At 51.8% G+C, this 25,763-nt stretch overlaps 11 protein-coding genes across 11 annotated transcripts; 4 read left to right on the plus strand and 7 right to left on the minus strand.

Moving 5' to 3' along the window:
• Positions 1–829: 829 nt before the first annotated feature.
• Positions 830–1,982, minus strand: An12g01460 (uncharacterized protein; the record flags this gene model as incomplete). The annotated part of the gene is made up of 5 exons (XM_001395196.1): positions 830–911; positions 969–1,103; positions 1,158–1,645; positions 1,707–1,773; positions 1,837–1,982. 5 exons carry the CDS (start codon positions 1,980–1,982, stop codon positions 830–832), a joined length of 918 nt encoding a protein of 305 aa, XP_001395233.1.
• Positions 1,983–3,232: 1,250 nt separating this feature from the next.
• On the minus strand, positions 3,233–4,798 carry An12g01470 (uncharacterized protein; the record flags this gene model as incomplete). The annotated part of the gene is made up of 1 exon (XM_001395197.1): positions 3,233–4,798. The coding sequence occupies one exon, from the start codon at positions 4,796–4,798 to the stop codon at positions 3,233–3,235; it is 1,566 nt and encodes a 521-aa protein (XP_001395234.1).
• A 711-nt stretch (positions 4,799–5,509) lies between these two features.
• On the minus strand, positions 5,510–8,527 carry An12g01480 (uncharacterized protein; the record flags this gene model as incomplete). The annotated part of the gene is made up of 1 exon (XM_001395198.1): positions 5,510–8,527. One exon carries the CDS (start codon positions 8,525–8,527, stop codon positions 5,510–5,512), a length of 3,018 nt encoding a protein of 1,005 aa, XP_001395235.1.
• Positions 8,528–8,905: 378 nt separating this feature from the next.
• Positions 8,906–10,494, minus strand: An12g01490 (uncharacterized protein; the record flags this gene model as incomplete). Its single annotated transcript, XM_001395199.3, has 2 exons — positions 8,906–10,377; positions 10,431–10,494. The coding sequence occupies 2 exons, from the start codon at positions 10,492–10,494 to the stop codon at positions 8,906–8,908; spliced, it is 1,536 nt and encodes a 511-aa protein (XP_001395236.1).
• Positions 10,495–11,001: 507 nt separating this feature from the next.
• An12g01500 (uncharacterized protein) lies at positions 11,002–14,623 on the plus strand (the record flags this gene model as incomplete). The annotated part of the gene is made up of 2 exons (XM_001395200.1): positions 11,002–13,638; positions 13,688–14,623. 2 exons carry the CDS (start codon positions 11,002–11,004, stop codon positions 14,621–14,623), a joined length of 3,573 nt encoding a protein of 1,190 aa, XP_001395237.1.
• A 457-nt stretch (positions 14,624–15,080) lies between these two features.
• Positions 15,081–17,230, minus strand: An12g01510 (uncharacterized protein; the record flags this gene model as incomplete). Its single annotated transcript, XM_059750693.1, has 5 exons — positions 15,081–16,220; positions 16,301–16,493; positions 16,672–16,748; positions 16,806–16,837; positions 16,906–17,230. The coding sequence occupies 5 exons, from the start codon at positions 17,228–17,230 to the stop codon at positions 15,081–15,083; spliced, it is 1,767 nt and encodes a 588-aa protein (XP_059605512.1).
• A 217-nt stretch (positions 17,231–17,447) lies between these two features.
• Positions 17,448–18,482, plus strand: An12g01520 (uncharacterized protein; the record flags this gene model as incomplete). The annotated part of the gene is made up of 2 exons (XM_001395202.3): positions 17,448–18,367; positions 18,428–18,482. 2 exons carry the CDS (start codon positions 17,448–17,450, stop codon positions 18,480–18,482), a joined length of 975 nt encoding a protein of 324 aa, XP_001395239.3.
• A 446-nt stretch (positions 18,483–18,928) lies between these two features.
• An12g01530 (uncharacterized protein) lies at positions 18,929–20,852 on the plus strand (the record flags this gene model as incomplete). The annotated part of the gene is made up of 4 exons (XM_001395203.3): positions 18,929–18,968; positions 19,174–19,365; positions 19,419–20,546; positions 20,740–20,852. The coding sequence occupies 4 exons, from the start codon at positions 18,929–18,931 to the stop codon at positions 20,850–20,852; spliced, it is 1,473 nt and encodes a 490-aa protein (XP_001395240.3).
• A 640-nt stretch (positions 20,853–21,492) lies between these two features.
• An12g01540 (uncharacterized protein) lies at positions 21,493–22,070 on the plus strand (the record flags this gene model as incomplete). The annotated part of the gene is made up of 3 exons (XM_001395204.3): positions 21,493–21,644; positions 21,723–21,823; positions 21,892–22,070. 3 exons carry the CDS (start codon positions 21,493–21,495, stop codon positions 22,068–22,070), a joined length of 432 nt encoding a protein of 143 aa, XP_001395241.1.
• Positions 22,071–22,384: 314 nt separating this feature from the next.
• Positions 22,385–23,283, minus strand: An12g01550 (uncharacterized protein; the record flags this gene model as incomplete). The annotated part of the gene is made up of 2 exons (XM_001395205.1): positions 22,385–23,024; positions 23,090–23,283. The coding sequence occupies 2 exons, from the start codon at positions 23,281–23,283 to the stop codon at positions 22,385–22,387; spliced, it is 834 nt and encodes a 277-aa protein (XP_001395242.1).
• A 399-nt stretch (positions 23,284–23,682) lies between these two features.
• An12g01560 (uncharacterized protein) lies at positions 23,683–25,503 on the minus strand (the record flags this gene model as incomplete). The annotated part of the gene is made up of 5 exons (XM_059750694.1): positions 23,683–23,835; positions 23,889–24,890; positions 24,940–25,125; positions 25,179–25,201; positions 25,323–25,503. 5 exons carry the CDS (start codon positions 25,501–25,503, stop codon positions 23,683–23,685), a joined length of 1,545 nt encoding a protein of 514 aa, XP_059605513.1.
• Between the last annotated feature and the right edge of the window lie 260 nt (positions 25,504–25,763).

The following is a 25,763-nucleotide window of genomic DNA, read 5'->3' on the forward strand; positions in this document are numbered from 1 at the left end:
AGTTATTGTGTTGGAAAACAGATTGATAGTTGTCACTACCAATAGTGTCACCTAAACGAATGAAGGAGTCACAGATTAGGTGGCTACCCGAGCAGATTGACAATACGTTAATATCCGTCCAGACCAGGCATGGGTCCAGAACTAGGAATAATCCCTGCTGGTTTCATTTATTGATCAGATGACGATAATGATGGTGGTGGTGGTGGTTGGAAGGAGGGGGAGAAGGTGGTACAGAGAGCCTACCAAGCTGGATGAAGGGAGTTTTGTTTCAAGGAGCAACTACTGTTATATGTTCTCTTGCTTTATGTCAGAGAGGAGATATCAAGTTTATTTGTTATCACATTCTGATCTTGTGGATACGTTTCCGAAGTAAACTAAAACTTGGAAGTAAACCAACTACACCGTACAGAGACACACGTGTGTTAGACAGGCAGATAAATTCCAAACGCCCAATTTTGTCCTGACTGAAAATCAGAATGACAACTATACACAATGTGCAATCAATCAAAAGACAGTGTTTCTGCAGACAGAAGTCGGGTCGATTATTATCCTTCAGGTAAATAATGCCACCACGCGTATCCGAAACTTTTCCACTTCGTGGTATTCGGGGCATATTAGTGTCATACTGGTTGCATATGATGCTGGAAGTGTCATGTCATGTCATTTCGTGATCATTAAAGAGTGAAAGTAGGGTAGTGAAATGATGAAAGGAAGGTGAATGTGTAAGTACTGTAGCGACTGGCACATTGATTGGTGGACCAAACCAATGTATAACCGAAGACGCGCCACCCATGTAATCTTGAGGCACCTGATAACAGGAGTGGCTTGTTTATGCTCCGTCTTCTTCGCTGATGCGAATAGCGCCCTCGTTACCCAGGCCGTGGGACCAAAATCCGTCAACGTTGAGGGTACTGATGAGATGGTTAGTTTGACGCTAGGTTCCAAACCAATGAGCGGTTGGTACATACATTCCAGGAGCGCCGTCATGCGCAATGAGCAGCCAATAACCGAGAATACCCTGGGAGAAGATATCGTAGATGGCAAAGAGGATGGTCTCGACATCAACGTTGATTTTCAGCGCCAAAGCTCCAGCAGCGAGGGCCCTATTCCATGTTAGTACATTGTTCAACAGATCCTCTTGGGCCAAAGGAACATACACTGGGTACAAGAGCTTGACAAACAACATGACGCCCGACAGAGTTCCGAAGAACCGCTTGGTCTGGACATCCTTGTTGCTCGCTGCCCGGCTTCCATGGACACTGATATGGTAGACTGTTGTAAGATATCCGATTGCGCTAATAGTGAACCAGACCCATCTGCGCGAGGAATGGCCGGCATAGGTGCCCAGAATGCCCGAGCCCAGCATGATAAAGTCGGCCGCGATGGCGATGAGTAGGTGGGCGCCAGGCAGACCGGAGAGCAGCGACAAGCTGATGAGACCCAAAGGCTCCGTCAAGAACCAAAGGACATAGCGGAGCCAGAGAATTTGACGGTAGTATTCCTGCGTGGTGTTGGGGACATGCTTGTTGTGCTCCTTGATGATGTCGAGCTTCCAGTCCATGCCTTGTCCTGTCGCCAGAGCGAGGTAGATGATAAAGGAGATGGTGCTGGCGAGAGCAACGAGAACGTGGAACACGCGTTTAGTCTAGTCAAGAGTATAGTTAGTTACCGTTCCCAAGATTCAGTGGTAGCTGCTGAGAACTTACGATAGGGACCCGAGCACCTAGAACGTAGAACACGAGAGAGGAGATACCCATGAGCACAGTAACCACCCTGTGTAACTCGACATTAGCTATACTCGTCACATTTCCGTATTTCCGTCAGCAACAGTCTTACCATAGTGTCCGTTTCCCGGTGTCATGGAGCACCTGGAAGATGGGATCACTGCCGGGAACGACAGTGGGAATGGGCGCCACCGACGAGGTGGGCGATGGCTCAGGCCAAGGGAGAGTTGGAGTCGCCTTGATGAAGGACTCGATCATGTTGCTTGATTTCGACAGAACTATCGACACTGAAGATGGTGTAGAGACAGTCCGACGCAAAAGGATATTGCGGGGGAAATCAGCGTATATGAGGGGGATCGACTGGGTATTTAACGGGAACCGGGAGAGCCGAGATGCAGGCTGGCCATGATCCAGTGAATCAAAGAGGAGCATCGACTGGGAATCACCGTTCCCCAGCGACCAGCGTCATGCTGACCTCGATGTTGTCGTCATTGAGCTTGGAGAGCAGCGGAGAACCAATCACGGCGGATGCGACCGCGGGCTTGAGGGGGAACCGTGTAACCGGGAAGGAATGGGTGCCGTGTCCATGTTTGTCTGGAACTTGAAAAGCTGGCTGGTCAGAAGTTGTTGCATGATACGAATGCGTCGCCTCTTTGGTGAAGATGGGAAGGTTGGAGCTCCACCGAGACGTTGCGCTCCCCGCGGAATGACGCCATCCCCAGATCGGTCATGACTCAGCTACAAGGCACCGGTTTCATCCACCTGCTTTGCAGTCGATTCAGTGATAATGATATGTCTAGATTACTGGAATATAACCCAACTACTATTCAATAATAGTAGAATACTATTGTTAATACAAAATAGGCAACTAACAACTGAAAGAAAGAAGGTTGGAAAAAGAGGACTACTACTCCACTACGTAGCTACTCATGTATAGTCCCTAAGCTAACATGGTCATTCCTTGATCCCCAAGAAGATCACCTAATCATCCATCAGACGAGCTGGACTTGCGTGTCTAGACTACACAGTACTCTACATTGACTGGTTCCAATTCACGCCCTCAAAATAGATGCGATCCCGTGATATGCATAATGTCCAGCAAAGTAGATCTTAGCGCGTATCATGCCTTCCTAACTCCGATCTCACAGCTTCCGCACGATCCCCGTTACTGCCACATCCTCTTCCTAACATCACTTTTTCCTCCGACAAATTCCCCTTACAATTAATTAACACGGCTTCCTGAAAGCTTTCAGATTACTGCTACCCATTTGATATGCCCTTTCGATTGTTTGGTTCATCAACACCCATACACATCTTTCAATTTGAACATGAATTGTTATGACCACATGGAGAAGCGACGATATTCATTCCAATACTGCTGGTACTCGTGCCCCGGTATTGCATCACGCATGTTCTTCTTCACAAACTAATCGTTATGTCTGACGCAGCTTACCCATACCTTGCTTCATCTAAATACCACATCTCCGGAAGGGTAAAAAACAAAATGTCTACATCAAAACTCCATCAAAAGTCTCCCAAGGCCACTTCGTCCTGATCGCACCGTCTAGAGGGAAAGGTTTCGCCGTGGCTCCTGGTTCGATAATCCGGAAGTCCACGCCCAACGTACGGAATTTCCCTTGCAAGTCCAGTAGACGGCGATCGATGACGGGGTCTGTTTCCATCATTCGATAGTTGGACCAATGACCGCTAACACACTTCATACACCCCTGTCCTGGTGCTTGCTCTCTAACAGCATACTCAAGATATAGCGCCTTGAGCAAAGGGACGGCCTCGAAATAGTGTATCTCCAGGGTTTCGAGTTCCCTGCACAAGGCCAACGAGGATTGGATCAAGCAATCGTGAATGAAGAGATATTGCAGAGAGCAAGGAAGCAGCTCCCGAAGAGATTTCTCGGGATCGTAGGAACCGCTCCCGAGAAACGGCAACAAGCTACTCCACCGCATATGGATGGTCTGGAGATTACGAAACTCAGTCAGGCTCCCGAAGAAGATAGGGCTTGGGATTTCGGCATCCTGCCAGGTCCGGTCGCTCAGGAAAATTAGGTTCAGGTAACGCAACGACAATTGAGATCGTCGCAAGGGCTGGTATAGGCGCGAGTGATTCAGGTATTGGTGAGTATGATTCGCCGTCCCGTCGCCCACTTCAAGGGTGAATGACTGCAGGTTCGGGCACCTTTCCAGCAGGCTGGGGAGATTAGGCAGGTCATCATCATTTGCCATAAGATCCAGATGGGTCAGTGGAAGAACCAAACTTTTAGGCATGTGGAATCGGGATCGATCACACACATTATGCACATAAAGCTTTCGCAGTGACGGAATCCGGAGATAAGGAAGCAGCCGGTTCATGGGAACTGCGCCTACGGAAGTCCGATATTCCCAGAAATCTGGGCCATCCCTCAACGAAATGTGCTTTAGGTACGTGAGAATGCCCAGCTTCGGGTTACTAGCCCATTGAATGACACGTTCAAAGTGGACAGAGTTTTTGAGTAGGGGTTCTCCTTCGTCAACAATGTGGTCCCACTCTTCGGGTAATTGGATGGCGAACGTCTCGAGGTTCTTGACTTGTACCATGAGCAAGGCTAGCCAGGCATCTTCGTATCGGTATTTCCGATACCAGTCCTGTCGCTCGGATCTGTGTCTAAGATCTCGGCGCCATGCATGGAACTTGCGACGATGTTTGCGCTTAGCATCGCCATAGGGCAGCATGAAAGGGAGGTATTTTTCTTCAGCCACCGGCTTTAGCGGAGGCCGATTCTGCCATTTCCCCTCACAATCACTAGGATAAAGCTGCAGAAAGTGGATCAAGGGAGCAAGGGTTGGATTCTCAAGCAGAGCCAAGGTGAACCGACGCACAGGAAGATCCTTGCTATAGCGCTTGTGACCATATCCGAAACCACAGTAATGGTTCAAGGGAAGCACAACATGGTGGTATAGATGGGGGATGAATAGGGAGTACCAGGACTTGCAAACCAGCACTAGTTGCGCATAATCATGTTTCTTTAGGAAGGGAACAATTTGGAGAATTAGCTCCACGGGGAGGTGGTCGAGTTTCATTTCTGATATAGGAGGAGGTCGTTGATACAAGGCTGATAAGTGTGTAGGCTGGGAAGATTATTTAACCACCGCGAGTGGCGCTAGTCAAGGCTTTATCACCAAGAAAAAGATAACCCTACATACAGATAGACTAACTCTACAGCAGACAGACTAGCGTCTCTTAGCCGATATTACATTTTCGCTAGACAAAGACCGGCTGATACTTAGTGTGGCAGAATGGTCATCGCATGGCGCCATCCAGGTAATGAGACAGGCAGATTGTAGTATCTTGGATGCGCTAGATATGCTATCTGGTCTACTAACTACCTCAAGGGCAGGCCAGATATAAAAGCCAGTGTCTCCTTGTGATAATAAAGAGCTCTGGCACGGCAATATCTAGGGCTTAACAGCTAGATAATCTCCTGATGGCTTTGGCGGGTTGTATGAGTGATTTCGGTTGGCCCAATATATAATATAATCTACGGGTCTTAATCCGGCATCGCTCAGGCCACGCACTTTTACTATGTTTACACCACGCCCCAAGCTGTTCCGTGCCGCCAAGCAGACAGACAGTCGCTTGGTCGATTTTCGCAGGGATCCTACCATGTATTACAGATGCCGCTAATGCTGGCGTGCCAGGGAACCTAACCCGGATCTATGCTATTTGTTACTATTATAATATACATGCAGCACTAGCTTGTACGATTCAAATGCTAACAAGGAACTGACCACTCAGCTCGATGCATCCAACTCTTGCACCACCTCCTCGCAGCGCCCACACACCGTCTCTTCCGCTGCTTCTGTCTCGGGCACCACATAACGCCAGCAGCGCGGACACTTGCTCGCCTGCGGGGTATATACATGTACCGTTCCTCTGCCGCCACTCGGCAGCTCGTACTCCTCACTGTACTGCCACTCCGCATTGCGGATGTCCTCCGGGATCGGCTCCTCGTGCGCCCCGAGGCTGACCGACGAGACAACAAACACATCAGGCAGCTCGGACTGGAGGCGCGCGAAGACCGATTCGCTCGTCGCGCCGTGGGGAAGAACGATGTGGACGAACGATTGCAGGGAAGAGCCCATCTGCTTCTGGCCACGGGCCTTTTCTTGAATCGCCTTGACCACGGAGTTGACGGCCACAATATCCTGATAGTCCGCTTCCAGAGCCTGGTTCTGCCATTCAGAGGCGGGCGCGGAAACAATCCGTTTCAGCGGATGCTCGCAGTGGGTCTTGATGGCCTCGGGCGTATGCTCCCAGGTCTCCTCGACCAACAACGGAGTGATGGGAGCCAGCACCTCTTGAAGGTGGTGGTAGATGTGGAACAAGGTCGTCTGGGCAGCCCTTCTGCTGGTGCTGTTCTCAGCGTAGGTGTAAAGACGGTCCTTGATAGCTTCCATGTAGAATGCAGAAAACTCAAGGTTAGCCCAGCGGTTAATGGCATTCACAGCCTTGTAAAACTCAAAGTTCTCGCAGGCCTTCTGGCAGGCCAAGACGGTGTCAGACAGATGTTTCAGAGCGATGCGATCCACTTGCTGCAGCTGATCATAGGGAAGACGATCCTCCAGACGGAAGTCAGACAAGGCACCAAGCAGCAGCTTGAATGTCACACGGTACTTGTGCAAGCTGGTGTTGACCGTCTGAAGGACTTGCTTGCCAATCACGACATCCCGCGTGTAGTCGCTGCTTGCAACCCACATTCGCAGAGCATCCGGGCCAAGCGCGTCGTAGACCGGTGCCTGGTTCTCGGCTTGCTTTTTCCCCTTGCCTTTTCTCGGCTTGAGGGGTGGCAAGAGCGTGCCATCCATGATTGACTCTGGCTGGATCACATTGCCGATCGACTTGCTCATCTTGCGTCCCTCCTCATCCAGGGTAAAACCATGGGTGACGAGGTTCTTGAAGGGCGCGCGAGGGGATGCGGTGTGTCCGGACGCGAGCTGGTGGGCAATGAAGGTGAGGAGACCGGACTGGAACCATCCTCTGTGTTGGTCGGTGCCCTCCAGGTAGACGTCTGCGGGATATCCGCCGTCACGGTAAGGAAGGTCGATCTCGGTCCAGCTGGTGCCGCTGTCGAACCACACGTCCATGGTATCGGTTCCGCGTCTGTAGCCGGGCCCAGAGGCGTCTCGCAGAGCTGGTGGGATCCACGCCTCGTCGTTGGCGTCGTCTGTCCACCATGCGTCAATGCCACGCTCTTCGATGACATTCATGATGTGAGATACACTGTCCTTGGTAAGCAAAGCATCGCCTGTACCGCGGTGGTAAAGCGCCGGGATAGGGACTCCCCAGGCGCGTTGACGCGAGATACACCATTCGCTGCGGTTCTTGACGAAGTTCTCCAGTCGCTGTCTTCCGGCAGTAGGCACGAAGTTGACATCCTCGAGAGCTGTCATGGCGCTGCCACGGATGTCGGCTACGTCGGCGAACCATTGCTCTGTGGCGCGGATGATGATGGGAAGCTTGGACCGCCAGTCGTAGGGATATTTGTGCTCGTAGCGGTGCTTTGTGATCAGCAGGCCTTGGGATTCAACGTATTCGAGAACAGCAGCGTTTCCATCACTCAGGACGCTCTTTCCACTGAGCCTTGTCGGGTCGCTGGGCATGGCCTTGTCGGTGAATTTGCCGTTGTCGTCCACGGGGGCGAAAGCGGGGATACCTCGGGATAAGCAGGCTTCGTAGTCCTCCATACCGTGGCCTGGGGCGCAATGAACGAGACCTGATCCGGAGTCGGCGGTGACGAAGTCCGCAGCAATGATGGGTTGCGGCTCCGCATCGGATCCCTTGAACAGAGGTCGGTATGTAGTCTGATCAGCAAGCTTCGAGCCAGGAATAGCTGGCACAATGACCGACAAATCCTCCTTCAGGATACCCTCGAGGTATTCCAGCCGAGATTGCGCAATGAGGAGATAACCCTGCGTATCTGATTCGACAATCGTGTAATCCAAAGACGGGTGAACCGAGATAGCCGCGTTTGCCGGGAGTGTCCAGGGAGTCGTAGTCCAAATAACAGCGCTGATTTCCTTATCCTTAAGCAAAGGGTCCTGTGCCAGGTGCTCCGGGATGCTAGCAAGAGGGTATTTCACCAAAGCAGCCGTTGAAACATGATCTTCCTTGTATTCCAGCTCGGCCTCCGCCAGTGCCGTCCCAGTAGACGGCGACCAGTAAACCGGCTTGAATCTCCGATAGATCAATCCCTTATCGACCATTTCCCGAAAAACGCCAAGTTGTCTCTTCTCAAACGCCTTATCCATAGTCTTCCAATGGTTCTCCCAGTCCGCCATGACCGCGAAGCTCCGGAATCCCTTCATCTGCGCCTTGACCGTCCGATCAGCCAATTTGCGCGCAGCCTTGCGTACCAGCGCTGCGCTAACGGGTCGATTGTGTTCCTGTCCCTGTAGTTCCTTTTGCGCTTCTAGAGCCTTCAGCTCTATCGGCAAGCCGTGACAGTCCCATCCCGGTACGTATCGAATCCGCTTTCCCAGACCGAGCTGCACACGGCAAATGATGTCTTTTAGTACTTTGTTGAGGGCATGGCCGATGTGAAGGTCACCGTTTGCGTATGGTGGTCCATCGTGCAGGACGAACGGCTGGCTGGCTGGTCTTTCACGCTGTTGCCAGGCGTAGAGGTCGTCGGTGCATCGCTGCAAGTATTTTGTCCGATCGGCCGGCGTCACGCGTGCAGGGAACGTCGATTTCGGGAGCTTGAGCGTCGACGACCAGGACCGAGCGAGCGTCCGTGGCAGGTCCGGCATACTACCGCTGTATCATATCCCACTGTTTGAGGTTGGGGGAATTGGGCGAGAGGGTGGCAGGTGACTGGTTGGGGAGCGGAGATTCAAATAATGTCCACCCATCTCCGATGCGCCGTAAAATGCGTGTATTGGTATTACGGTAAGTTACGCACACTACCAATCACAGATGGTATGATGCATGAGGAACGGTTATTCGATACCACAGCCAAAATTAGATACACATATAGTAAACCCGAAAAGCGACTTCATAAGCAACGTTGCCTTGAAATTAGTACAATATTTCTATCAATGTATGCAATATTCGTGATACTGATGCTTGCCAGAAGACACACAGCCCGAAACTCCGCTCCGCCCTTCCGAGAAATGGGAAAACCAAGGTCAATAAATAGTCAAGCAGCTCACTGCGCCATTCTTCATCACCTCGAACAACAGACCAGGGAATCCGAAGAGCTCCGTATTGCCTAGTCCGCCGTCATGCCCCTCGTGGCCCGTCCTCTGCCCTTTGCCGGTGCTCTCTTCCCATCCGCCGAGAAATTCGACGCTGCTCTCTGGGCTGTCGCCCCACCCTCGGTTCAAAACCATGGGCCGTTGTAGAGCCCGCTCCTCCGCAGGGCTTGCATAAGATCCTTTCCAGGTTGACCTGAGACGCTCCGAAACCTCTTCATAACGAGTCTCGGAAGTAACAAAATCATCAGGCGAACTGAAAACAATCCTCCAACGGCTTCGGCGGTGGCGATTGAAAGGATATGAACCCGGCACATTTCCATGTAAAATAATTTTGGTCACGACCAACTGCGAATGAGGCGGCGGTGGAGTGGGGTCTCTCTGGTCAGATTCTGGAAAGGCGGGGCCAGGCGTAGTTGGATAGGAGATGAACGCATCAAAGCCATGGTGGAAGTAGTTGAAAAAGCATTCTGACGGTAGTGACGAAGGATCCGCTGCGTTTGGTTGGAAGAGCTCGTCATCAGAGTCATCGGACACACTGTTGTTTGAAGATTGATCGATGTCAGTAACATCTATTCTGCCTGGAGAAGAACCCATGTGAAGAGCGTCCTCGCCACCGCTACGGCCGGCGGCTCGATGAATAGCTATTCTCCGATCATGTTTACGGTAGATGGCATCAGGCGGCCCAAACTCCGCAACTAGATCCTGAGGAGTGGTTTCTGACAGCGCGATGACTGCAGATGGACTCGATCTTCGCACTACTTCAATCTTGCCGCCACCCAGTATGAGAAACTCCTCAATCTCGTCTGGAACAGATTCTCTGCTCTTACTTGCCAATGCCGGCGAGCGCGGAAATTGCGGCTGCTGTGTGAATAGTTTGTTTCGAGATTCGGGCCAAGATGAGCCCTGAAAAATGGCCATAGACGTTGCTGGCAAGGCTGCTGAGGAGGAAAGCAATGCTACAAAGTCACACTGATCGGACCATGCCGAGTTCTGCAGTGGGAAGGAGAATGCGACTCCAGGGTACGATAGCACGTAGGTGCCATACGGCGACTGAGGGCTATCCGGAGGTATATACTCTCCAGGATAGGAGGGCCCGAAGAGACGGTTGTAGACATGGCGAAAGTTGGGGCCTTGCTGTGTCACCGACTGCTCCCCCGGTTTCACACCTTTCAGTACTTCCTGGTTCTTATAAACAAGTGCAATCTTGGAGAAGTCCAAGACCTCGATCAAGCGAAGCCGCTGGTCGGGTCCATCAAAACGTAGACGAAGACCGCTCGATGGAAGTTGCAAGGTTACTGGCTTGTTCAAGGGCTCTGCAGAGGAGTATGCAATATCAATAGCGGGGTATATCTGGGGATGGGCCTTGACGCGGCTTAAGACATTATGAAGGGAGGCTCCGAGAGCTATGCGACACCGATTAGCCATGTCCAAAACTAAGTGTAATGACTCAACATGCTTATGAATCCCAGCCCTTTCCCAGGGTAGATCTGAGCCTGCGGTGAAGGTCTGGAGGAACTCATGATGGATTACGGCCGATTCTCATACTGAGGCGGCCGACTGAGAGGGCGGTGGGTATTAGCAGTCGGTAGTATATATATGTCAAGAGTACTGGATGCTGGATGGGCAAAGCACCATCCCGTAGTTTATTTTTACAAATGAGCAGCACTCAAAGCTGAAGACAAACTGATGCTTCGGAACACTGAACACTGTCTGGGAAGAGTTGCGATAGTCAGGAGGAGAGAAGCCGTGGGGGGAAGGCGATGAACGCATAGGACCGATCATGTGAGAGGGGGGAATGACGGGGGCCGGCACGTGGGCGGTGTGGTGGGTTTGTTTACGTTTTCCGTTTTGAGAATCCCGCATCAACATCGGTAAATACTCCAAACCTCGACCTCCTTATCCGACATCCCACACATTCGCCGCCACCTTATCGCCTTATGTTGCCCATTTAATTTGAGATTGCGCAGCATTGACACTCACTGCACTTAACCGGCACGGGATTTGTTACTCTCACTCTATAGTCCACTATGGCCGGCCCACAACGGCCTGCCTCTGGGCTGCCAACAAGACGTACGACGACAACGACTACACGCCCGTCGACACGCCCATCGACACGACGAGCGGGGTCGGTGGTGCCCTCTTCGACCAGAGCCAATTCTCCGGCAGTTACTGCGAAAGCGCCCCCTAGTAGCTCGCGCGTGGTGAAATCGCCGACCGAATCATCCACCACCAGTCTTATTGCGAAGCGAAAAGAAAGAGACTTTGAACGTGAAATCAACGAAGACACCAGTATTCACGTTGTGGTAAGATGTCGCGGCCGCAACGACAGGGAAATCCAGGAGAAGAGCGGAGTCGTCGTATCAACTCCCGAGGGAGTAAAAGGCAAATGCGTTGAATTATCTATGGGCCCAAATGCCTTGGCCAACAAGGCCTACACATTTGACAAGGTTTTCTCAGCAGCCGCCGATCAGGTCACTGTGTATGAAGACGTTGTATTACCCATTGTTAACGAAATGCTTGCTGGATACAATTGCACAATCTTCGCCTATGGACAGACAGGAACCGGAAAGACCTACACAATGTCAGGCGACATGACGGATACCCTGGGCATACTCTCAGACAATGCTGGTATCATCCCGCGTGTGCTCTACTCATTATTCCACAAGCTTCAGGAAACAGAGAGCACTGTGAAGTGTTCCTTCATCGAGTTATACAATGAAGAGCTTCGCGATCTGCTCTCCTCTGAGGAAAACCCAAAACTCAAGATCTATGAGAACGAGTCAAAAAAGGGCCATGGAAGCACACTTGTACAGGGTATGGAGGAGACATTCATCGACTCTGCGTCGGCTGGAATAAAGCTGCTCCAGGAGGGCAGTCACAAGCGGCAAGTGGCGGCAACCAAATGTAACGACCTGAGTTCCCGGAGTCACACTGTTTTCACTATCACCGTCCTTACGAAACGAACGACAGAGTCGGGCGAGGAGTATATCAGCCCCGGAAAGCTGAACTTGGTCGACTTGGCTGGTAGTGAGAATATCCAGCGTAGCGGTGCTGAAAACAAGCGTGCGACCGAAGCTGGTCTAATAAACAAGAGTTTGCTCACTTTGGGTCGTGTGATCAACGCCTTGGTCGACAAGAGCGCCCATATCCCATACCGGGAATCCAAGCTTACCCGCCTGCTGCAAGACTCTCTCGGAGGCCGAACAAAGACATGCATCATTGCTACGGTCTCACCATCGCGCAGTAACCTGGAGGAAACGATTTCCACTTTGGATTATGCGTTCAGGGCGAAGAATATCCGCAACAAGCCGCAGATCAACTCAACAATGCCGAAGAAGACGCTCATTCGTGAATTCACAGCAGAGATTGAAAAACTGAAAGGAGAGCTTATCGCTACGCGACACCGAAATGGTGTGTACATGAGCGTTGATTCCTGGGAAGAGATGCACATGGAAAGCGAATCACGAAGGATCGTCAATGAGGAACAGCGTGCAAAGATCGAGTCCATGGAATCGAGCTTGCGACACAAGGTTCAGGAACTTTTCACACTCACAAGCAATTTCAATGATCTGAAGAAGGACAATGAAGAAACACGTGCTGCTCTTGCTAATACGAACGACGTACTTGAGCAGACCGAAATTGTTCTCAAGGATACTAAGGCTCAGCTTGAGGAAGAGGAAATGCTGCGGAAAGCGCATGAGGACACAGAAGCGAAACTTCGTGATATTGGCGCAGGTCTTTTGTCTACTTTGGATACGACAGTGGAAGACATCAGTGGCCTGCATGCCAAGATACAGCGCAAGACTGACCTCGATGCCACCAACAAGCGGGCCTGGCAGGTGTCTACCGCGGAGGTATCCAATGTTACTACAGTGATTGATTCCAAGGTGGAGGCGTTCCAGGAGCAACATTCCGAGCTTGTGGAAGCTATGTCTGAGAAGATCAACGAATTTGTCACACGTGAACTCGGCAACATTGAATCGAACCAATCGCAATTACTTCATTCGGCAGGCCTATTCGAAAAGGCGGAACGTGAGGCGAATTCTCAGACCTCGGGCGCCCATGATGAGATGAACGAAGTCCTCGAAGAGATCAAGGACCTACGTGAGGAAGTCAAGCGTAAGGTTGGCGAAGGGTTGAATGGTCTCTCAGCTGCAGCCGCTCGCATATCAAAAGAGGTTATTGGCGAGTTCTCCGAGTTTCACGCTCAACTTCATTCGTCCTACAGTGCTCTTGGCAAGGATTTGAAGACTGTGTTTGAGGATATGGTCACGCATCTCAATGGACAAAAAGCAGAGATCAACAAGTTGCGATTGGAGCTCCAGGAGGCTAACACCAAGGCGGTAGAGGCCAACCGCAAGGCATCTTCCCACTTGGCACAGACCCTTGAGGAAGAGAGTGCCAATGCCGAAGCCGAGCGTGACCTTCTGATGTCGCAAATGAAGGCATTGATTGAAGAGTCCCGCCAGAGGCAGTTTGGCCGCTTGAAGGGTAGGGTGGAGACCATGCGCACAGAACTTACATCTTCTGGCGACTTCCTGGAACACGCCACTGCTCAGTATGACCGCCACGTTGACGAATGGGTGTTCAAGTCGGAACAGTTTGCAAAGGACGTCACTGCATCGAAAGACGACATCAGGTCAAGGATGCAAAGTGACTGGGAAGTAAGTTTCGCTCTCTGGATACTTGTGCCCACGCATACTAATAATTTAGGTCTTCGATCAACGCAATGCTTCTATCCAAAAAGCAACCGAGTCTGTTCACGAAGAAACGGTCCGTATTGTTGATGCTCAGGTGAACAACATGAGTAAACAAATGGAAGCACTGGACGATTTCGTCGCCAAGGCTCGCTCCCAGAATGGCCTTTACCGTGACGCCCACATTTCCAGCCTGCAGAACATGGCATCCAATGTCCACCAGTCTTATGATTCTGTGAACACGCAGTTCATGGAGCTTGGTGGCCGTCTGAGCGAGCTACAAGAGGGCGCGATCCAGCAACAACTCAACCTGCAAGAGTCGACGATGCCACTCTCGGATGAAGTCCGGAAGCCGTTGACCGATCTTCGGGAGAACATCAGGAACCGAGCCTTCGAGGATTATGTCTCCACTGGCGTGACTCCCAGGAAACGCGCCTACGACTATCCGTCTGACCTACCCCGGACAGAAGGCCATGATTGCTTGAAAACCCGGATGAGAACGTCGAGACAGTTCACAGCACTGCCATTCAGCGGCGAAGATCAGCTCCCCACCCTTGACAGCTCTCCTGGAACACCCCCATCCAAAGGGTTCGTTTTTAACGACACCTCGGACGAGGTAGGATCTTTACCACCCAAAACCGCGGTTACTCCTTCCAACACGGGCCTTAGGGAAGTCGATGCAAACGTCGTAAAACCGCGCGCATCTAGCGCTGGAGACCGCAAGTCCTCTACTGCCGGCGCGGAAACCCCTCGGACTACTATGGACCCCACACCGGAAACCGGGGACACCGACCAACCGCCTGCGAAAAGGCGCTGCTCCAATCTCACCTCGACTGATACCAAGCTCTCGCAGAAGAAGCTGACGAGGAAGATGGCTGGGATGATGGAGGGTCCGGAAAACGTTCCTCCCCCTTCCAGCGCTAGAAGGCTTAGAAACCAGCCCTTCAATTAGTGTCACGTGCTTGACTCCTTTTTCGTTTTGCATTGTGCATGGATACTGCTATGTCTCGCTTGGTTGTGGCAGGCGTTATGGGATACCCGATACCCTGGGATTTGGCCGATTTGAGGAACGACAGGTTGTTTGACATTGTATTTTGGCTGGCGGGTTGGAGATGGACACTGGCTGGGTGCTTGCTTTTCAAATGCAGGATGGGTAATTATCTGAAACTTTGCAGTATGGTGTTTGGGAGTTTGTGTTACATCTGTTTCTGGTATAGATACCTCGTCGTTTGATACAATGGAGCTTAGCTCTTCGTGGCTATTGCATGCGTCAACATTTCCGCTTAACATAAGACATAGGATATGTAACATGGTGGGTGCCTAAGAGAGCATTGCCAGGAATGAAGTGTATATCTTGACTGCCACACTGCATGGTTTCATGACTAGTCCGGACATTTACACTTCCCAGCTCAATTTTCTGCAGACTGTCCCTCGTTCTCCCCACCGCCCTCAACATGAGTCTGGGCTTCGTTAGGCTCTTCAGTATTAACCACAGGAGCACCTTCGACATCCCCTTCCTCAGGTAGTGCCAAGTCGCCTCCCACTTCTCCTTCCGCATCTTCCGCCTGCTCCTCAGCACCGATTACTTGTCTTAGTTCCGTCAACCGTTTCGCGAACTGATCCATCATATCCTCCAACCGCTGACTACTTCTCTCTCTATCTTTATCCTTCCCCGGCATATTCATAGGCAGCCCTGCTGTGCCTTTGATCTTGAGCATCAGACTCCCATTAGGCGGCTGTCCCCCGGACGAGTTGTTATTCTCGAAGGTAGGCGCCGAAACTAGTTGCGTATTCAGTACCTGCCATGCTGGCGACAGACTGTGTGCAGAGGTCACGGTGTATTTATGCGCCGATGGTTGGTTCTGACTCTGCTGTTGCTGTTGTGCAAGCGGAGGCCCTGTTCCTTGGGCTTCGTGAGCGCTCGCCGCGCCATCGGTGTTTGGGACTGTAGTGTCATTTTGTGCACCGTCTGGAGACGCATAGTCTATATCGAGGATCACGTAGTTATCGCGAACGCCTGGGATAGGGTCCGGGAGGAGGGATTCCTTCCTCTGGTGGGCGTATTCATCGTCTTCGGGGTATGTGCCCTGTGCACCACCGTCTGCTTCGTGGCGGTGGTCTTGTGTGGGTTTGGATTTACCCTTTCCGTTGGCTGCGAAAAGATCGGGCTCTGCTTCTAGGGCGCGTAGGGCCGCCTCAGTCACGATGTCGGTGTCATCGTCGGAGAAGATGTAGTGCACTGTGGGGTGGTGGTATTCGGAGGAGTTGGCGTCTTCGATTAGGGTGAAGAAGGGTTGGAAGGTGGGTGTTGTATCGTGGGGTTTGTCGTGCTCGGTAGGGGCGTGTACCTGTGGGACTGGAGCTGGTGCAGGTGCAGCTTCGTGAGAGTCATGCTCCTCCGGAATGTCGGTGACCTGTTGGGCGGTGCCGGGCCGGTCGATGATGCTCTGGGGGCGAGATCCTGAGGTTCGGCGGACTGATTGGCGGGAGGGTGAGGAGGATAAGGGAGATGGGGAGGTGTGTTTTGGAAGAGACATGTCTGGGTGGAGCTACATGGTTAGAATGGAGTGATCGGGAGAGAGAGGGAAAGAGAGGATGGAAAGTGAGCGTGGCAGGGCAGGGCCGGTACCTGAGATGCTACGGGGAGGCAAGCAAGCTTCCCGTATCTCTGGGGAACTACTGACTTGCCGCATTCAGCGCGGATCATCTGCTGCCTTATCGATAGCGTCAGGTGACCCGATCGGCGGTAAACAGAGGTTTGTTTATGTGCACGGATGTTGAGTGATTGCAGAAAATATATAGAGATAAGCAGTATAATAGTTCTATGCTAGAAAGAAGAAAATACAGTCGCAGGGTATCATAATTTGCAAGGAGCCACCAACGCCTTCAACGACCCGCTTAGGTTGTAGAGAACTTGAGGTTGCTATTCATCCTCCTCGTCGTTTTGCCTCCACTCGAATTCTGCAGCCAGATTTAGCACTCGTAGATAAATGCAGGGACATTAGTGACATACTCTGTCTGCACATGGGACAGAGTCCCTTCGAGGACTCTTGTTGGATCCAAGTCATGAGGCAGTGCTGGGGTTTGTTAGTGTTTCTGCTTCAGGATGAGAACATCAAGATCCACAATCGCACCATATGAAATGAATGGCCACACTTTCCCAGTACTGTGAAAATACCCGGTTAATAACCATTGCTGCTGAAAAAAAAAGAGTAGGGACTGTCGTTGACATACATAGCGAGCAATCATCACCTGGGAATTTACAGGTCGGACATGTACCATCGAATTGAACCCGACAAATACCACACACTTCATCATCGGGCATATCCCAGCGCCAAGTAGCAACGGCGTTCCACTCTTTGATGGTGACCTTCATGGCTGAGGATGATTGGATTGCAACGGAGTTCTCGTTTAGTGTCGGGACGAAGGGGAGGTTAAGGGAAGGTGGTTGGAAGTGGACCGGGCGATAAGCGGACAGGCTTTCCCGAAATTCACATGGCCACCTCCGCATTTGCGAGGAGAAACACGGACTGATAGCAGCTCTCCCGTCATCGTCCATTGATCTTGCGCTTCCCACTATTCCTCTTCCTTTCTTCCCCCTCATTCATCTTTCCGGACCTGCAGGTGGGTTAATCAGACAGCACGGTCTGAGCGGAATGTAAATTATCCTTGACCAAAATCTCCCATATCTACTGCATCTGCCCCCGCCTCGCAATATGGCGTTTGTAACTCTTCGGAATTCCATCCCTTCACCGACTCGCCTAGTTCGGTCCACCATGTCCATTGCACAACAGGCACGACAACCGGCTCAATGTCGCCAATTCTCTTTCAATTCATATTTGATTACCCCCAAGGAGCTTGATTCCGCCCTCAAGAAGAACCCGCGCACGAAGATCTCCACCTCTCCCCGCGTGATACCGCTATGCGCGGCCTGGTTCATGCCGAACGACCCTGAGGGTCGCAAGGGAATTGACATCTTCCGCAAGCATCGCATTCCCGAGGCTCGCTTTTTCGACTTGGATGGAGTCAAGGATCATGAATCGCCCTACCCGCACATGCTTCCTACCGCCGAAACGTTTGCCGAAGCAATGAGTGAGCTTGGCATTCGCCGCGACGACGAGGTGGTCGTCTACGACACCGAAGAGCTGGGGATCTTTAGCGCTCCCCGCGTCGGATGGACCCTGCGAGTCTTTGGACACCCTCGAGTTCATCTACTCAACAACTACAGGCTGTGGGTTCGCGAAGGATACCCGACGGAGACTGGTGAGCCCTCCCAGCCGGAGAGGACCAACTACCCCGTACCTACGTATGATTCGAAACTCGTGATCCCTTACCGGGAGCTGAAGGAGATCGCCAAGGAGCATAGGAAGGAGGGCGCAAAGGAAGTGGAGATCCTGGACGCACGCTCCTATGGCCGCTGGGCAGGAACCGATCCGGAGCCACGTCCGGGGCTGTCGTCGGGCCATATTCCTGGATCCCAAAGCTTGGCCTTCCAACAGCTTCTGGATCCGGAGACCAAGACTTATCTCCCGGGGCCTGAGCTACGCAAGATCTTCGAGGGCAAGGATATTGATGAGTCCAAGTCCATCATCAGCTCTTGTGGCACTGGTGTGACAGCGACTATCATTGAGACGGCACTAGGCGAAGCGGAGTTCGGGGAGCCCAACCTGCGGAGGGTATACGATGGCAGCTGGACGTAAGTTCTCTTCCGATCCCTGACTTTCTACAAAGGTTCAGTGGCTGACAATGGCGACAGTGAGTGGGCACAACTTGTCAAGCCGGAGGAGGGTCTCATCAAGAAGGCAACGTAGGAGGGACGGGAGGATAAGGACAGCTGACGTTGGTTTGAAGGCGAAGAGATTGGTTTGGCCTGATGATCGTCGGGTCTTGTATGACATAGCGTTTTCCCCTCCATCTCCGATTCCAGCAACCGCAGTTATACCATACCAGATAGAGATCGAACCATCTAGAAGTACACGGGAAATCCCGAATAAGATAAGCGTGTAGCGACGGGTAAAGGTGATGACAACTCCCGGGCGGCCATTGAGTCATTGGGGTATGGCAGCGACGTGTTATGAGGGGACAATAATGGTGGTGAATATATGATGATGACAATAAATTCGGTCGAATCCGTCTGGCGCTTAGTCAGGCCCAGGCGAATCCCGCGGCTTTCAGTTGATCCGCTGATGGATTCATTCCTCGCTCACCATCTCGCCTCGATTCTGTTCCATCAACGATCGCTTATTTGAACCCCAAAATGCTGCAGATGATCTTCCCTAGTGAGCGAGGTTTTCATTGTAAGTGATTCATTCCTTCAAATCTGGCATTTGGCTGGCTGTCGGGCTCTGAATGGCTATGGTTCTGGTCCTCGAACCAGGGCCCCCACATTCCCAGGCCTCCGCCTCCATTAATCCCAATCCAAACCTCCCTCGCGGGCTTCAGCACCACGCTAACCACGCCTGCGGCTCGGTCGCAGTCGTCAAAGCAAGCTGTTCGGTCTAGGGCCCTTGTGGCTTTCCAGTCTTTTACCCTTCAACTACGCGACCGGTCCTGTCGACCTTTCTCAGCCAGCCATGTCGACCGGACGCAAGGTCTTCCACTGTGCCGTGGACGAGACGGCGTTAACCACCAATATCAGCGAAATCAAAAAATGGACCACTAATGGCGCCATCACTCTTATCGTTCCCCTCTACAGTGAGTGACTCGATGACACGCGGCCTATTTCTGCTGACCCGATGCCTCTCTAGCCCTCGAGCGCCTCCACGCCTTGAAGAGAGCCGGATCCCAAGTCGCCATCAATGCCCGGGAGGCCGTCCGTTTCCTCGACCGCGTTACCTCCGGCAAAGATAACATCTCCGCCGAACGAGTCATCCTGCAGGGTCCTATGGAGCAATATGAGAACTGGACCGATGCGGAGAAGTTCTTCCTTCCGGAGTTCGAGGAGGAACCCGAAGCCAACGGAGTTCTTCCGGACAACCAGGTGGCGCAGCGGAATCGCGAGGATAAATTCAAAGATACGAAGAAGAACGGCGCCGCTCCTGACGATCTGTCGCAAATGCTTCTCAACAAGCTGAATTTCAAGAAAGAATCCGATGCCGTTTCAATCACGTCAAACGGCACTCACAGCGCCCCTGCCTCCCGACCGTCCTCCAGGAGCTCCCGGACTAGCCCCGAGTGTGCGAATTCCCATGTCGTAAATGGAGTCGGCAAGGATGCGAAAAAGAAGCCAGAGAGTGGGCACCGTCGTTCTGCGTCGGGGTCCACCATTCCGACGGTTCCTTTGATGCTCAGACCGCTGCTCAGCGCCCTTCTGTGGCGGTTGCACAGCGGCCCTGATGCGGCTAACGCGGCAAAGACATGCATTCTAATTACGAACGATCGGCCTACCCAGGTCTGGGCGCAGAAATTCGGCATCGGAGTCAAGAACATCCATCAACTGCGGACATCCATCCAGTACGAGGAGCGGGAGTACAAGAACCGGTGCAAATACGTGGAGAAAACCCAGACGACTACCGCTGAACCAAAGTCTCTTCTCTCCTACGAGGATGAGAGCGACGAGGATGAGCTTGTTTTCGTCCCCCGCGGTCGCGGCAAAGGATCTTCGAGAGGAGGTGGCTCGCGCGGCGGCACTACTCGCAAGGCCGCTGCGTTCAAGTCTGTCGCCCCGCCGGTGGAGGCTACGATGGAAATTCCCACGCAGCCAATCGACCCCAACTCGTTTAGCCGATCGCTGGGTGTAACGAAGCATCAGCCCACGGTTGATCTGAGCACCCAGTCCGGGGCCGCACGTGGCATGGCGGGGGCATCACGGAACTATTCAAACAGCCGCCGTGGTGGTTCTCGGGGCCCTTCGCGTGGTAGCAGCCGTGGCCGTGGTAAGCTCTGGGTTCCTTGACCCGATGGTCGGGTCCGTCAGTCTGCGCAGATGGACGGATTGAATATTTCTCAAACTTGAAATAGACCATTGTGGTTGTTACACGAAGCAGAAAAGGATATGTTCTGCCATTCCCGGGCTGCCAAAGGTCAGGCTTGTTGTCGGAGTCGACTGGCTACATTGATGGGCGACAGGTCCTGGACAGACGGCATGGATGCGAAATGCGGTAGACGAGAGGAATTCGGATACGGGACAGTTTCGATCCAGTATGGCCATCGTCGAGGTGAACTCTCTGGGCGTCGCTTAGGCTGCGAGAGGCGTAGTAGATGCTGGGTCCTCATATGGCGTTGCTTTCCGTTCAGGATGGAGGGACAGGCGGTTGCTTTTATTCCTTGGGACTTCCGAGGGAAGAAATGGGCAGATCTTTTCTCCTAGCCACGTTGTGGGGGGAAATTCCCAGGCCGCTTTTCGACATTCTACTCTGCAGTTACAAAACAGATATAGCAGTCATTCTTTGCGTTACTTTGTTGGACATGTTTTCGATTGCTACGAAGATAATTGGAGGAAGCAGATTGACGATGTTAACGAGCTACTTAGCTAACTAGTTAACTATCCAGTGCACCAGAATGCAACAGTGACTGATTCTGACCTTGATTGTAGTGAGAAAAAAATACCACTGTTGTATGTGGTGAAGTCAGGGTGTGATGACATCGTCCAGTGGGCCTCGGCGGCAGTCCCGTGGATTCGTCCTCCGCACGCATCACTTGACCATCCCCTCTTAATCCCCTGGACAACCAGCGTTCTTTCTTTATCCCAGTCACACCACTCATCCACTGAAATACTGTATATACCCAGCCCATCTCCCAGCGTTTAACCAACTCAGCATACTAGTTCCTTATCATCCACCCATCTAAGCTACAACAAGTTCTACACTCTTCTACCCCGCAATGGACCCCAACACTACTGCTGCCGCCATCGACGAGACCCCTCTCTCCGCATCTCCAGAACGTCGCAGTTCCTTGGAGAAGCATCTCCAGAGACGCCCCGACGTGCAGGATCTCAAAGATAGACATATTCTGTTGGATACGAATGTTGCACCGTACGGTTCCTCCTTCCATCTACACATCATCATCCTTATATTGTATATCTATTGGAGTACCTGACAAACAAGTACTAGATCCCTCCAAGCAACCCGCCAAGAACTTGCCCGCCAACGCACCACAGACGCCCTGAAGAAACATCTCGAACATCGTCCTGAGCGGGAGGAGCTGGTTGAGCGTATGCATATACCATATATATTTATCTCTCAGAATAAGTATATGGCTGACTGATGATGGCAATCATAGGGAACATCCTCCCAACCACCCACGCCGCCCCCGCACTGCAGGCCAACGCCCGCGAACTCGAGAAACATATGTTGGCTGATCACCTCGACCAGAAGATTCAGAATCGGCCTAATCCGGAGGATTTGATCTCGCAGGGCATTTTGACGGAGGATGAGGACCCGAGGTTTCCAACTGTTTAGGGGAGGGGAGATGGTATGGTATGATTGATGATGGATGAATGGATGGATGGATGGACGGATATGGTGTTTGGTGTTTTGATTCATTGATTGATTTGATTTAACTTGAATGCTTCTGATTGATGATTGTTTGAAGATAATGTGTACCTACTTAGTACATTCGTACACGATTGATGAGGTTATTGTCATGGTTATTTTATGATTCAACGTGCATGTACATCATACGTCATCCTGGATCTCTCTCATCCATGTCGAAGATGGACCCGAGTATGCACAAATCCGCTCTCTACCTCCCCCACTCCATAAAACACCATCAATCAATAATCATCCTCACCACCCATCCCACCCCCACCAACCACCAAATCCGGCCTCCACCCCTTCGGCCTCTCCCTCCCCCTGACCAAAATCCCATACGCCGCGCGTTCCACCTTCTCCACACTCCCCTGCATCACATCCACCTTCTTCCCCATATCCCTCAACATAACGCCCCGATGTCTCCCCGGCACACTCAACCCCTCAAACCCGCACCTCATTTCCCTCAAATCCACCACAATGCCTTTCTGCTCCTGGCCCAATCCTCCACCACCACCACCTTCACCCCCATCATCAGATGTAGAAGTGCCAGCAGACAACCCCGTAACCGCAAACCGCATCATCTCCCCAGTCAAATCGAACAACCCGAGTAGATAATCCTCCTCCGTAACCAGAATTCCTTCGGGAAGATGCTTCCTCACTTCATCGAGGGTAATCAGTGTCTGCGTGGTAAGGTAGTGGTGAAAGGATAGCGCTTCGATGAATTCCTGGATCGCGGGGCTGAGTTGCCGCATGTAGCGGTGGGTGTTTGGTGCTGGGCGAAGGTCTGGGAGGAGGGAGGTGAAGTGTGTGGTTATTTGGTTGAAGCGGGTGGTGGTTTCTTTGGTTAGAGAGGCGGGGAGGGGTGTGTTCAGGGTTCGGACTCTATTATTATCATCTGTGTTAGTTTTGGGGATAAGATGGTGGGTAAGGGTAGGGGAGGGGATTACCGCTGCAACGCAAAGATGATCTTCTTGCTGAGGGCGGTGATGTCGCGACTGGCTTTTATTATGCGTTCGCGACGGTCGTGGTGCTCGTCGAGTTCGTCGCGGAAGGTGGTGAAGATGTTGATGAAAGGGTTGGATTGCTGCTGCTGCTGTTGCTGTTCGGGTTGTTGGGGTTGGTCTGTGGTAGAGTCTGCCATGGTGGGTGGTTGGGTTGTTGTTATTGTGGCGGTGGATGATGGTTGTCCGTCCCAGGTGCGTTTAGTTCCGGCCATGGGATGGGGTCAATGGGTGGTGTGGAGTGGTTTGTTGGGTGGGAGGGTAGAAGGTAGAGGGTAGAGGGGGAGAATTGATGCACGGAACGAAACTGGGACAGAAGATGTCATTATTGGCGCGGGGCTTTACTGTTTTGGGGTGATCGATATGTTATCTTATCTGATCGGATCAGAGATGAATTGGGGTAGTGAAGTTGACTCGATTATGTGTTATTCATCTCTACAGATGTATTCCTAGCGCACCAGAGAATTCACTATCTCTTGTGATAAGACTAATTGAATGAAAATTATGGTGACACTACAGAACAAGTATGCAGGAGTCCATCATGCCCTCTCAACATGCTCAGCATCCCCCAACTTCGCATCCTCCCTCTCCACCTGAAGAGCTTCACTAGACGGATAAGCAACCCGATACACCGTATACCAAGGACGCTGAAACAGACTATCCAGCGCCTCCAGCGACCGTCCAGTCGTATCCTATGCTCAGTTAGTCCCATCCCAGCCCACCCAAAAATGCAGAATATACTCACCGGCATAGCAAAAAACACATACACCAACCCACTCAGACAAATACAGCCAAAGAACAGAAACGCACCCCACCGATGCGTAGCAGCCAACAAACTCGGCATGGCCCTCGAACACCCAAAATAGAACGCCCAATGGAACGCCATCGAGATGGACACATTCAGCGACCGGATCCTAATGGGGAAAATCTCTGACCCGATAAGATACGGAATGCCGAACCACCCGATACTCCATGCCACAGCGTGGATGTAAATAGCCACTATAGCTGCTGTCGAGGCGTGCGAGGCACTGGGTGTATTTCTGATCTGGGTTGAGGTCATGTCCTTTGTAGCGCCGAGGTACGCTCCAACGTAGACTAATGTGACTATTTGCAGGCAGATGCCTGTTATTAGTGATCGACGACGGCCAATGAAGTCAACGATGAACAGGGCAAACGCGAGAGTACTGGCGAATTTGACCACGCTGTAGATTCCCGTTGCTAGGAAGGTTGACTCTTCGCCGGATATGCCGAGGTAGCCGAAGATAGTGGGTGAGTATTGCGTGATGGCGTTGGCTCCGGACCATTGAGAGAAGAGATTTGCCATGAAGATGAGGAAGAAGCGACGTCGGTTCTCAATTGGGGTGAGTGTCTCTTTCAGAAGCTCCCATATGGTGGCTTCGCCGACTGATTCAGTTTCCAGGAGGAGTTGGGCGTCCATGCCTGCTAGCTCGGCTACTATTATGGCATGGTCAAGGGGTAGATGGCGCAGTTTGACCAGGTTAGTGGCTGCTTCGTGCCTTTTGCCTTTGTATAATAGCCATCGGGGAGATTCGCAGCAGAGGAATGATCCGACCAGCCATATGGTGGCCGGGAGAAGTTGCAACAGGGTAGGGAGCATCCACTGTTTATCACCACCGGGGTAGCTTTTAGTCACCCCGTAGTTGATGAAGAAGCCGAATACGACACCTAACTGTTGACATGCAGCATGTTGCAGTGTGAGGAGACCTCTAATTGTTTTCGGTGCGATCTAAATCTGTTAGTACAATGCACATGTTATATCCCTCTGGAGTATATACCTCTGAAATATAGATAGGCGGCACAATAGTAAGCACACCCAACCCCAATCCCGCAATAAACCTCGAAGCATAAAGCCCTGAAAGATTCCCATTGCATAGTCCCTGTCCAAGAATCCCTGCAATATAGATAAGCGTCGACAAACGAAAGGTCCATCGTCGTCCGAGTCGGTCGTTGATTCGAGGACACTGCACTGACATTAGTATGCCCCAGACCACAGATAACATTGAGCCAAACATACACCAAGACATCCAAAAACAGCACCTGCAGTGGTAATAGAGACAATCCACCCCTTTGTATCCGCATAGTCCTCTTCCGACAGATGATCAATGCCAAACTTCGCCTTGAAATGCGGCTGAGTAACAAGCGATGCAATATTTCCTACCCGCAACAGACAATCCATTAGCCATTCTAACTTCACGCAGTGAGTCCATGTAAATACCTTCATCAAACCCCTTCGCAACACCAGCGAAAGCAAAAACACACGTACACATCAACACATAAGCATTAAACATGCCCTTCGGAGCATCCTGAATTGCCTTCCTCGTCTCAGTGATAAGACCCATCTTGACTTGAACTTTTAACAACCAATACCTACTTAGACGACAGGCTCCCCAGACCCTAAGCACGGGGCAACCCCGGATTCCAGCAAATTATAAATAAACCCCCATCACCTCCCTAGTATATCAACCAAGACCCTAGCTTAGTACTAAAATCGGGAAATGTCCGACGCGGATCGGATCCAGTCCTATTGCACGAAAAGGCACTACTACTATATAAGCGAGATATTGCGGGGGCACGAGACTTGCCAACCCCAACCAGTTCA

This window comes from Aspergillus niger (genome assembly GCF_000002855.4).
Source record: "Aspergillus niger supercontig An12".
In the NCBI taxonomy this organism is placed as follows: Eukaryota; Fungi; Ascomycota; class Eurotiomycetes; order Eurotiales; family Aspergillaceae; genus Aspergillus; species Aspergillus niger.